The sequence below is a fragment of the Rhinatrema bivittatum genome, chromosome 1 (genome assembly GCF_901001135.1).
Source record: "Rhinatrema bivittatum chromosome 1, aRhiBiv1.1, whole genome shotgun sequence".
NCBI lineage: Eukaryota > Metazoa > Chordata > Amphibia > Gymnophiona > Rhinatrematidae > Rhinatrema > Rhinatrema bivittatum.
In genome coordinates, this window is record NC_042615.1 from 785,113,972 (window position 1) to 785,125,680 (window position 11,709).

The 11,709-nt window shown below is 46.5% G+C and overlaps 1 protein-coding gene across 1 annotated transcript in view; it reads left to right on the forward strand.

Annotated features, from left to right (window-relative positions):
- SMAD2 (SMAD family member 2) overlaps positions 1-9,251 on the forward strand; it is a 267,476-nt gene extending 258,225 nt beyond the window's left edge. The window contains 1 exon segment of the mRNA XM_029580444.1: positions 7,395-9,251. Within this exon segment, the coding sequence (XP_029436304.1) occupies positions 7,395-7,518 (124 nt within the window). The 3' untranslated portion in view covers positions 7,519-9,251.
- Positions 9,252-11,709: the final 2,458 nt, after the last annotated feature.

The following is an 11,709-nucleotide window of genomic DNA, read 5'->3' on the forward strand; positions in this document are numbered from 1 at the left end:
GGTAGTCCTCATACACATGGGTGACATGGGATGGAGCCCTGCAGGGAAAACTTTTGTCAGTTTCTAGAAACTTTGACAGTCACACTGAGCATGCCCAACATGCCGCTATCCACGCATCCATGCAGGGTCACTCTTCGGTCTCTTCTTTTCCGCGGAGCTGTCGTCTCGTGGTTTTGGAGCTCGCGCTTCTTTCTTGATTTGCGGTTGATTGCCAACGGTATTTCCCCCCGGTACCTGCCAACCATCGACCGCGTGCTGCGCTCTTTTACCTATGGCATCTACTGGTTTCCACCGATGCAACCAGTGCCTTCAGACTATGTCCATCACGGACCCCCACGAGGTCTGTTCTCTGCCTGAGGGCTTCCCATGATGTCCATGGCTGCGACCTCTGTGGCCAGATGACCCCTAAGGGTCATCAGGCCAGTCTCAACAAAATGGAGAAACTCTTAGTGTCCGAGCCGTTTTCAGCATCGGGAACCTCCACCCCTCTCAGTAAGGAGCCCCCAGCCCTGGCTCCGGGTTATCCTGCCCTGTCCCTACCAGGTCCCGAGCTCGGTGTGGGGGACCGTCCGCTGTCCCTGTTCTGTTCCTGGTCGGGTTCCTCTGCATCGGGCAAGGACTGCGGTGACTGCTGGAAAAGGTCCAGGAAGCACTGGCATCGGTCATCTTCTACCAAACCGTGAGAGGGCATTGACCTCTGGTGCCTCCCACGAAGAGATTGAGGGCGGAGGAGGCCATTCACTCAACCCCACCGAGGCCTCTAGATGGTCTCCACCAGCACCGGTGGAGGGCTTGGTTTCCCTTCAGCCAGAGGATGCACCAATTCCATCTGCACCTCCTCAGCCTGCTTTCTCCTTGCAGGCTTTTGAGGAGGAGCTGGAAAAGTGTGTATGTGTGGCTGGCAGTTGGCCAGGCCTGCAGGGCCTCGAGCCTCCAGTTCCCCAGGTACTTCCTCCACCACAAGAGCCTGTTCCATCTGTGCTTGCACCGTAGCTGGAGCAGCTCAACACGCTCGGTATACTATCCACGCAGCCAGCGCTAGTGCCCCAAGACCCTCCACGGCCTCTGGGTGCACCGCTGCCATCGCCACCGGCCCCCATACCGGTGAGCAACTCCTCTGAGAAGGAAAGACCTGGCGCAATGGTGGGCCGGAGACACAGTGCCACCTCACAGTCTAGCTCTCCCAAGGCCCTCTGGGTTGATTCCACAGTTTCCCTCTGTGCCCCCGATTTCACCACCTCCATTGGATCCTTTGAGGACATGAGGCACTCTGGTGCCTTCAAGGATCAGACTGTGCACCGATGGGCCCTCAGTCCCCCACATCCCCGGAGGATTGTAGCAGGGGTGAGGCCCCCCTACCACCCCGTGGGAGAGTGAGACTGGTATCCTCCTCAGAAGAAGCAGAGGATCTGCTTTCTGAGTTTTCTCCCCTGGAGGAACAATGGCGATCTCCCCCCGAGGACCTCACCTTTGAGGGGTTCGTCAAAGCCATGGCTGAATCTGTGCCCTTCCGGTTATTGACAGGACGCCAGGCACAGAATGCTTCAGTTCCTGCAGTTCATAGATGCCTTGAAGGAGGTTCCAGTCCATGACATTTTCAAGGAATTGTTGCCCTGCCAGTGAGAACATCCCGTCTTGATTCCACCAGTTAATAGGAAAAAAGATGCAGTATACGTGGTCCAGCTAATGACCGGCTTTGACTGCCGTAAACTCCCCCCAGTCAGCTCTGAAAGGTAAGAGGGTTCGTACCCATGCCTCTGCTCCGTCAGGGCGAGAACATAAAGCCCTAGATGTGTGGGGCTGCCGAGTGTTCCAGGGGGCCATATTCATTGCCCGTATAGCTTGCTACCAGCTTTAAATGGGACAATACTCACGGAATCTGTGGAAACAAGCTCTAGAGTTCAGTGAGCATCTGCCTCAACAATTCCAGGAGGATTTTCAGGCCATTGTCCTGGAGTGTGATAAGCACGATGTCCACTCAGCTTATGATGTCTTTGAGACAGCCATGAGATCTGCAGCGGGCATTGGGGCCCGTCAGATATCTTGGCTATGAGCCTCTGACCTACGCCCTGACGTACAGGGCTGACTTGCCGTGTACTGGTGAGAGCCTATTTTATAACAGGATTAAAGAGGCTATAGCTCAACTGAAGGATTACCAAGAAACCCTTCAGCAATTGTTGGGTAGCACTTCCGACACAGCCTACCAGGAAGCCCTCACAACAGTACTTGAGATGGTCTTTCTATCGCCGATGGGGGGGGGGGTTGCCTCCAACTTTTCGCAGATTGGTGGATCTCGATCATATCGGACTCCTGGGTCCTATCCATCGTTCGCCAGGGTTACTGGCTGCATTTCCAGTGACCTCCACCCCCCTCCCCCCCATCTCCCAAGTGAACCTTTTCCAACCGACCAAAAGGGAAGAGGAATCTGCTCCAAGTATTTCCTAATTCCCAAGAAAATGGGTGGCCTCAGGCCCATACTGGACCTGAGAGCATTAAACCGCTTCCTGGTGAAGGAAATGTTCCAAGATTGTCTTGCTGGGTACCCTGATCCCCCCCTGCTCAGGGCGGGAGACTGGCTATGCTCCCTCGATGTACAAGATACTTACGTCCATATCCCAATTTTTCCAGCGGATCGACAGTATCTAAGATTTCTGGTCGGGCACCACTATCAGTATCGAGGTTTGCCCCTTGGCCTGGCGTCTGTGCCCCGAGTTTTCACAAAATGTCTGGCAGTTGTCTGTGCCCATCTTCAAAGGCAGGGAATTTGTGTGTTTCCCGACCTCAACGTTTGGCTCATCAAAGACAACTGTCAAGGGACCCAGAGTGCCATGCGCCTCACAATTGAAACTCTGAAGACCCTGGGATTCTTGGTCAATTATCCCATCTTCAGTCGGCTATGCAGCTGGACTTCATTGGGGTGCCCCTGGACACTGTCCAGGAGAAGGCCTACCTACCTCAGTACAGGGCAGAGACTTTAGCAGCTCTTGCACAACCTGTCTCCAGCTGCCCACATATCTCTGCCCACCAGTTCCTCCAGCTGCTGGGCCATATGACATCGGTGCATGTCACCTCGTTTGCTCACATGCACTGTGCACAATGGAGGCTGCGCTCTCAGTGGTGTCGGGCATTGCAGGATATGCATGCCTGCATCATGGTCACCGAAAGCTTGCAGCAATCCCTCCTGTGGTGGACAATCCCCGCAAACCTGGAGCGGGGCTGTCCCTTTTGGAATGCTCAGCCCCAAGCCATGCGCAACATTGATGCTTCTAAGATGGGGTGGGGAGCACATGTCCTGGGTTACCACACCCAGGGGTTGTGATTGGTTCAGGAGGCTCAGCTCCAGATCAACCTCTTGGAATTGAGCTGTCCGCTATGCCCTGCGGGTGTTCCGAGAGCTTCTTGTGAACCAGGGAGTGCTGGTTCAAACAATCAGGTGGCCAAGTAGTACCTGAACAAGCAGAGAGGAACAGGGTCATTTCTCCTCTTCCTGGAGGCAGTCCAGGTCTGGACATGGGTCATCAATGACTGTATCATTCTCCGGGTGGTGTACTTTCCAAGAGTGAACAACATCCTGGCTGATACCTTGAATCGGGCATTCAGGCCCCATAAATGGTCCCTCAATCAGGAGGTAGCGAATAGCATTTCCACTGCTATGGGATCCCGGACATAAACCTGTTTGCCTCCATGGAAAACAGGAAAGTGCGCTGTTTTTTGTCCCCTCAGCAGGAGGGGCAGAGGAACATTAGCGGATGCCTTCTCAATCCACTGGGGGATGGGCTTGCTGTATGCCTACCCGCCCCTTCCGCTTATATCCAAGACACTCCAGAAATTGCAGCAGGATCGAGACTCCATGATCCTTATTGCTCCCCGTTGGCCCCAGCAGGTCTGGTTCCCGACCCTTCAGGACCTAACTGTGCAGTCCCCAGTTCGGCTGGGAATGGCGCTGGAACTCATCACCCAGGACCAGGGCAGACTTTGTCATCCCAACGTGCGAACCCTTGCCCTCACAGCTTGGATGTTGATCAGGTGACTCTGGAGGCCCTCGGCCTGGAGTCCTGGAAACCGTCCACCAGAAAGTCTTATAATCTGAAGTGGAAAAGATTCTTTTTCTGGTGGGAGGGTTGCAGTTTGGCTCCCTTTTCTCTTGCTCCCCTCCACTTCTGGACTACCTATTGTCCTGAGTCCGGTCTGCAGACCACTTCAATTAAGGGTTCACCTCAACACCATAGAGGCATACCATCAAGGTTTGGATGGTTCCCCAATTTCTTGCCATCCTCTCGTTGGCCAATTCATGAGGGATTTGCTTCAATTGAAGCCTCTCACTCACAACCCTGGTGGTCTCCTGGGAGCACAGCGTGGTATTTTTGCAACTCATGGAGCCTCTGTTTTGAGCCGTTGTGCTTTTGCGATCTCAGATACCTTTCATGGAAAATGATCATCTTGGTTGCGGGTCACATTGGCTTGCTGGGGTGGTGAGCTGCAAGCACTGGTGTCTTATCCGCCTTATACAAAGTTTTCTCACGACAGGGTGTCCTATGGACATACCCAAGTTCCTACCCAAGGTGGTTTCGGAGTTCCATCTCAACCAGTCCATCGTGATGCCGACGTTTTCCAATGGCCTCACGCTCACCGCGATGAATGGGCTCTCTCTACACCTTGGATTGCAAGAAGGCGCTTACATTCTACTGGGAACAGACAGCACCCCACTGTGGTTCTTTTGATAAGAACAGATTAGGGATCGTGGTCTCCAAGCAGTCTCAGATTGCATGGCCTTCTGCTACGCGCAGGTGGGTTTACAGCTTGATGGTCACATCAGAGCTCACTCTGTCCGGGCCATGTTGGTCTCTGTGACTCACTTGTGTGCCGTTCCCATCCACGAGAGCTGCAGGGCGGCGACTTGGATTTCCCTCCACACTTGTGCCTTACATGAGGTGAAGGTTTTTCTATATGACAATTCTAAAAAATCACAGACTCCTTCTGAAGAACCCTCCATTGTACTACACCTATGTTTATTCTGTGCTGCTGTTGGTTGGTCCTTATTTTTATGTCTTTTTATTGTGTGTGTGTTGTCACCAATTTTTTTATTTTATCCTTGTTTTACTGTAAATCACTTAGGCCTAGTTTGTGTTAAGCGATAATACGTTTTAATAAATACAAATACATGACTGTCCTGCTGGCAGTCTTTATCCAGACAGTAGTTTTGAACAGTCCGTTCTCCGCAACCTCTTCCAGCCATGAAAACCCAACTCTCTCCTCTGGGGGCCCGATCCTTGAGTGCAGGCCTTCTCCTGTTTTGCTGCCGCTACAGTTGTGCACGTTATCACCTGTTCTTTGCTGTCCATGTTAGGAGAGGCCTGTGGTTACTTAATCACCCATGTGTGAGGACTACCATCCTGCTTGTCCTTGAAGAAAGCAGAGTTGCTTACCTGTAACAGGGTTCTCCAAGGACAGCAGGATGTTGGTCCTCATGAAACTTGCCCACCACCCCGCAGAGTTGGGTTTCTCTCGGATTATTTTATTTTTTTGCGAACTCTGTTATAAGACTGAAGAGGGACCCCCTGTGGACGCGTGGTTAGCAGCATGCTGGGCATGCTCAGTGTGCCTGTCAAAGTTTGTAGCAGCTTTGAGAAGTTTTCCGTGCCGGGCTCCATCCAATGATGTCACCTATGTGTGTGAAGACTAACGTCCTGCTGTCCTTGGAGAACACCTGTTACAGGGTAATCAACTCTGCTTTCCTCCTGCCTTTTGCTTTATCTGTATGGAATCCTAAAATGTGAAACTAAACTTGGCGAAGTGCTGTGAATATTTGAGGAGTTCACGTATGTTGCAAATGGTTGGATGTTAGTCCTGACTCAGAAAAAGCATTGGGCTGAAGCTGTAGATGGATTGAAAATCAGGAATAATGTTTATAATCAGTTTAAGCGTGGTCCTTTTTTAGAAATGTGATCTTTAGCTATATACTAAAGAAATGGTTATGCTTTTATTGCTAAGTAATAAATATGCAGCGTAGTATGTTAGCAGTCTAACCCCATTCCAAAACTGCCTTTCTTGGGTTGGTATGCTAGTTTGCTTATCAGGGCTTTTAACTGCAGAGAGCAATGTTAATTAGAGATGTGCTTCATTTTTTTCTACCGGGTCGTTTTTTGACTCTGATACTTCGTGGTAAAATTCGAGTTTTCTTGTTTAGTTTTTTTGAAAAACGAAACGAGGAAACCCAAAACCGGGCCGGGAAACGAAGCTAAAAAAAAACCCACCCCAAGCATTTAAATTAATTTTAATACATTGCATACAACCCCCCCCCCCCCCCCCCCCCACCATCCCGATCCCTCCCCAAGACTTACTAACATCCCTGGGGGTCCAGCGGGGCCCCGGGTTCCATTTGTCCTCCGTGCCCGGGGTGCTACTGCAAGCCGTGCTCCTCAAAATGGTGCATGTCACAGGGGCTACCGGCGCCATTGGTCAGCCCCTGTCACATGGCCATCGGCGCCATCTTGTGCTCATACCATGTGACAGGGGCTGACCAATGGCGCCGGTAGCCCCTGTGACATAGTATGGGCAAAGGCTATTGGCGCCATTTTGATTCCTGGCGGCCGACAACGAAATCGCTCCCGGACCCCCAGGGATTATTGGCAAGCCTTGGGGGGGGGTCAGGAGGCCCCCCAAGCTGGCCAAAAGTCCCTGGGGGTCCAGCGGGGGTCCGGGAGCAATCTCCTTCACTCGTGCTGTCGGATGCCAGGAATCAAAATGGCGCCGATAGCCTTTGCCCATATTATGTCACAGGGGCTACCGGCGCCATTGGTCGGCCCCTGTCACATGGTATGAGCACAAGATGGCGCCGATGGCCATGTGACAGGGGCTGACCAATGGTGCCGGTAGCCCCTGTGACACAGTAGTTCAGAGGCTATTCGGCACCATTTTGAGCACGGCTTGCAGTAGCACACCGGGCACGGAGGGACAAATGGAACCCGGGACCCCGCTGGACCCCCAGGGATGTTAGTAAGTCTTGGGGAGGGATCGGGATGGGGGAGGGTGGCTGTATACTTAATCTTAATGTTTGGGGTGGTTTTTAATTTTAAAAAAAAAAATGTGCCCCTCTCCCGACAGAAACCCGAAAAACGAAGTTTCCCCGAAGTTCGGGGAAAATCCTTTTCGGGTTTCGGGGCCCCCGAACCATGGTGAATTAGGCAATTTCGTTGCAATTGCCTAATTCGTGATAAACGATTGCACATCTCTAATGTTAATATATGCGATATAATATTTTTCATTTTGTGGACTAAGTGGCTACTCATCTATACTCTCTCCTGTCATAGCATATAGTTTTTTAGTGCTGCTATTTGTTAGGTAAAATATATAAAACTGAGCTTTACTTTTTTAATTTTACTTTTCTTATCTAGACGACAAACTGTGACGAGCACTCCATGCTGGATTGAACTTCATCTGAATGGACCCCTGCAGTGGTTGGACAAAGTATTAACTCAAATGGGCTCCCCTACAGTCCGCTGTTCAAGCATGTCCTAAAAGTTCCTCTTTCAGATGTTACCAATGGACTAAATAGTCCTGTCAGACTTGGTTTAATAACTCATCTGTCATAAGTGTTTGTGCGTGGTCCCCATGAACTGTTTACTATCCAAAACCAGAAGACAAAAGCAGCACTTGAGGTCCTCTGAACTAAAGCACCTTTTTGAATTGTTTCGTATACTCTGACAACTTTAGATTAAATTTTAGTGCAAAAGGCGTGCCTCCTAAAGAGGAAAGGACAATTTTAAAGACTTTCACTGGTGTTTTACTGGGCATATAATTAAGAGTGTCCTTAAGGTTTATCAATAACATGAATAGTTCTTAACTCCATGTACAAAATGTATCGTGTTCTCCAGAATCTCTATATTGTGCTGTTTTACAGTCTTAGTTCCCACAGATAGATGTGTGCACTGCTGCTTGATTTAGGTGAGCCCTTTCATAAAATTGCAAATATGAACAATCTTCCATTTTTTTCATTAAATATTCCTCTTCCTTAAAATTGTCATGGTAACATATGTATTCACTGTAACGTAGGTCATTTGTTGCTGCCTGAGTTTATTTTATGAACAGTGGGTACAAATTTAATCATGAAAGGTTTAACTTTCAAAAGCTAGTACCTTTTTGTTCTGTAGCACCTAAAATATGAATTCTCATTTTTTTAAAATGAAATTCTAGTATTTTTCACTTTTTTTTAAGCATACACATATTGATGGCACATCCTACTTAAGGAAGATAGATGTACCATATGGGTTCAGAATTCTAAAATTATGTATTGGTTTGCAAACAGTTATTGGTTTGCACCTTAAATTATATTTTGATATATTGTTGAATGATTACTTTTTCCTTCCATAAATTTTTAGGATGATTCCATTTCGTAACTACAGTCTTGAACATATGACTTTAAAAAGCTGTCTCCATTGATTTCAGTTTTTCACTATGTTCCTGTAATAAATCTTGAACACTTTCCATTTGAGTGGCTTTATATGGCTTAGTTAAATGCCAGATTGCATATATTATAAAATAAGGGCCGTTTTGTAAGAGTAGTTGCTTCTGCCAAACCTCTGCGATAATGGTTGATGAAGTCCGACTATTAGAGGAGGACTTATCTTTATTTCTGTATTTTTTACATGCATGTTATTGTGAACCCTTGGACACCTCATTATTTTGCACCAAAATAAAAATTGGAAATTGTATCCTACAAATGTCTGGGTTTGGGAAAGGTTTGGAGAAAGATCCATATACAAATATGATTCTCAAAGTCAAAATTGTACATTTTACTAACTTTTTTATCCAACTACCTGTCATTCTTTTGTTGTGGCAGTAGCTAAATTGCCTTCATGGTCTTCTCAATCTTTTTATTCCCATTTTTTCATTTATACACTAGTACTGTACTTTGTAAGTACAGGCTAGTGAGAGCGGTATACTTTCAGAACAAAAATATGGCCAGTGTTAAAGCTTTTCACCAGTTGGCTGAATTGAAGGCAGTAATGATTTTTATGCCATAAAGATTTGGGCATAGAAGCAATACCAAAAATAAAATCTTTTTGAATAAAAATCGGCTAGAGTATAAAAAATATTGGCAAAGCATTTAACAGTTTGTGAGCTAGTTTTACCAGTAGCGTTAAATGTATTGGTAGAACTTGTAAACCTAAGATATAAGCTTAATGCGTGTTGCATTTGCCTAATATGTGAATACACTAATAAAAAGGTTTTTTTTCTCATGATTGATCTGATTTTGTTTATGGTGTGTCTTTTGTATGAATGTAGCCAAAAAACATTAGTTATCTGAAACTAATTTTTTGGATTACTTGAAATGAATTTCTCTTGGCAGATCATCCAGTGTTTTGCATAACGTGTCCTTTCTGAGCAAGAATTCTAATTTATATTATTTTTTTTTTTAATTCTTGTTTTTATTGCTAAATGCTACTATGCTAGTCTATTTGAGTATTCAACTGGGTTTTGAAATAGGAAAACAGTAATAAAAGCCAGCCCAGTGGCTAAACACTGCCATAGCGGAGATCTGGGTTCAGTTCTCAGATCAGGTCATCAGAATGAATGGTTCTCAAATCTGTGCAGAGGGAACCCCATACAGTCAGGTTTTTAGGAATGAATGTGTGAGATAAATGTGTGCAGTGGAGGCAGTGCATGCCCATCTTATATTCATATCTGGCTGGGGGGGGGGGGGGGGTCCCAGGTCAGACTTGGGAATCACCTGCTCTAAGAGGCCCTAAGTGACTCTTACCTAAGACCACAACAATCCTAACTCCAGGAGGCTACGGCCAGGCCAAAAAACAATTGCAGCAGTTTTATTTGAAAGGCCAGAGGAAAGTAACTTTAGTCCTCGAGCAGCAAACAGGCTTAGTTTTCAGAATATACGAAAAATACCAAATGCCTCTACTGTGAAAGCACCCTAATAAAATTATAAACACAAAAGGGGTGCAAATATCTATCTTGTTATAAAGTTTGTCCAGTATCTGACTGAAAAGACACATGCCACCTATTAGACTATATCTGAACTCAAACTGTATACAGTTTTTACTCTTTATAGAGTTTATTAAATGCAATTAAAAAAAGGCAAAGATGTTTTTAAGCCTTAATCCAGTCTGTAATGTGATGAAAGCCCAAACTAAATCCAAAAGTTTTTTAAATCCTTTTTTCGAATCTGTATTGCTGACGGCTAGGGAAACATCTGACAGCTTGTGGCTTGAAAGGTAGCCCTAAACAGCTGAGAAATGGTGTACAAATTCCCTGCCATAACAGTGGCGGATTAGAAGTGCCAAGACTACTTCAATACATTCTCTCAGGCCCCTGAAGCAGACATCCTTGTTGAAATGTGGCCAGCATCGGGCACATGAAGTTGTCTTTAGCAGGGAATTTGTACACCATTTCTCAGCCATTTAGGGCTACCTTTCGAGCCATAAGCTTTTTGCTGGTTTTTTTTTTTTTTCAGAATAACCAAAATATGTAAATAGCTGAGTTACCAGACCAAATGTATATTTGTATATCTGAATAATTATTTTGCATGGGTGACCTGAAGATCAGACCTGTATATAGCTCTTGAGGACCAGAATTGCTGTTGTAGGCAACAGTATAACATAATTGAAGGCCACATTTTTAAATATTTTTGTATCTGTTCATTAATTGAGAATAACAATAGCGCATTCAGTAAGGGAAGTATGAAAGCAACAGTACTACTAAAATCTAAAAAAAATAAGGGATATTAAAGATTTTGTATATTTAAGTAGCAAATGAAGAGCTTAGTTTCTTTTTTTTATTCCTGAGGAGGTGTTGGTGTTTCAAACATTTGGAAATGCCCACTATTATGAAACTATAATAAATCAAGGAGCTACTTTGCTGATCCTTAAGAACCCCACACAGGGGTAATAAATAATGCAAGTCAGAATAGCTAAGAGTGTCCTTGGGTAGAAGTAGGATTTTTGTTTCTTGGCTTCTCACAGGACAAGCAGGATGGTAGTCCTCACAAATGGGTGACATCGAGGATGGAGCCCTGTACGGAAAACTTTTCTGTCAAAGTTTCAACAAGCTTTGACTGACACTGGCACACTGGGTGCACTGAGCATGCCCAGCCTGCAATTATCCCTGTGAGCCACAGGTGTCTCCCTCAGTCTTCTTTTTTCCGCTCTGCAGTCAGCATAGCGGTTGGAGCTCTGTGAGGATTTTTTAACTAATTACCTCATGGAAACACTTAACTTTTCACTTCAAAAAACACTTTTCCCTGCACAGGTCTCCCTCCGCGTACGTTTTTACGACGCTCGGTGAGTACTAATTCTTATTTTTCGGTCGGTTCCTGTCACTATCTTAAGGCTGTTAACTGACTGAAGCCTTCCCTTCCCCCATTTTTCAGTTAGCTTTAAACAGCTTGCGAGTATCTCTGTGACACTCTGCTTGCTTATGCTAGTGGGGTAGGGATTTTTTCCTTAACTTTAGGACCTCTGTAGCTTCAAGTCCTTCGTTCCCTGGTACCCTCACGCAGTCGATACCCTATCGCTACACCGGGACCCTCCTAAACCGCCCTGGGCTTTTATATGTCATCAGCGCCCCTCCCCCCACGGTGCCCTGATGCCTTTATCCATGTTTTTTGCTTTTCAGTGCTACCAGGCTTTTTCCTCCTACGCACTGTTTTTTTCCTTGGGCTTCCTCGGTGCCGTCCCTACCCGGATGCATGCCATT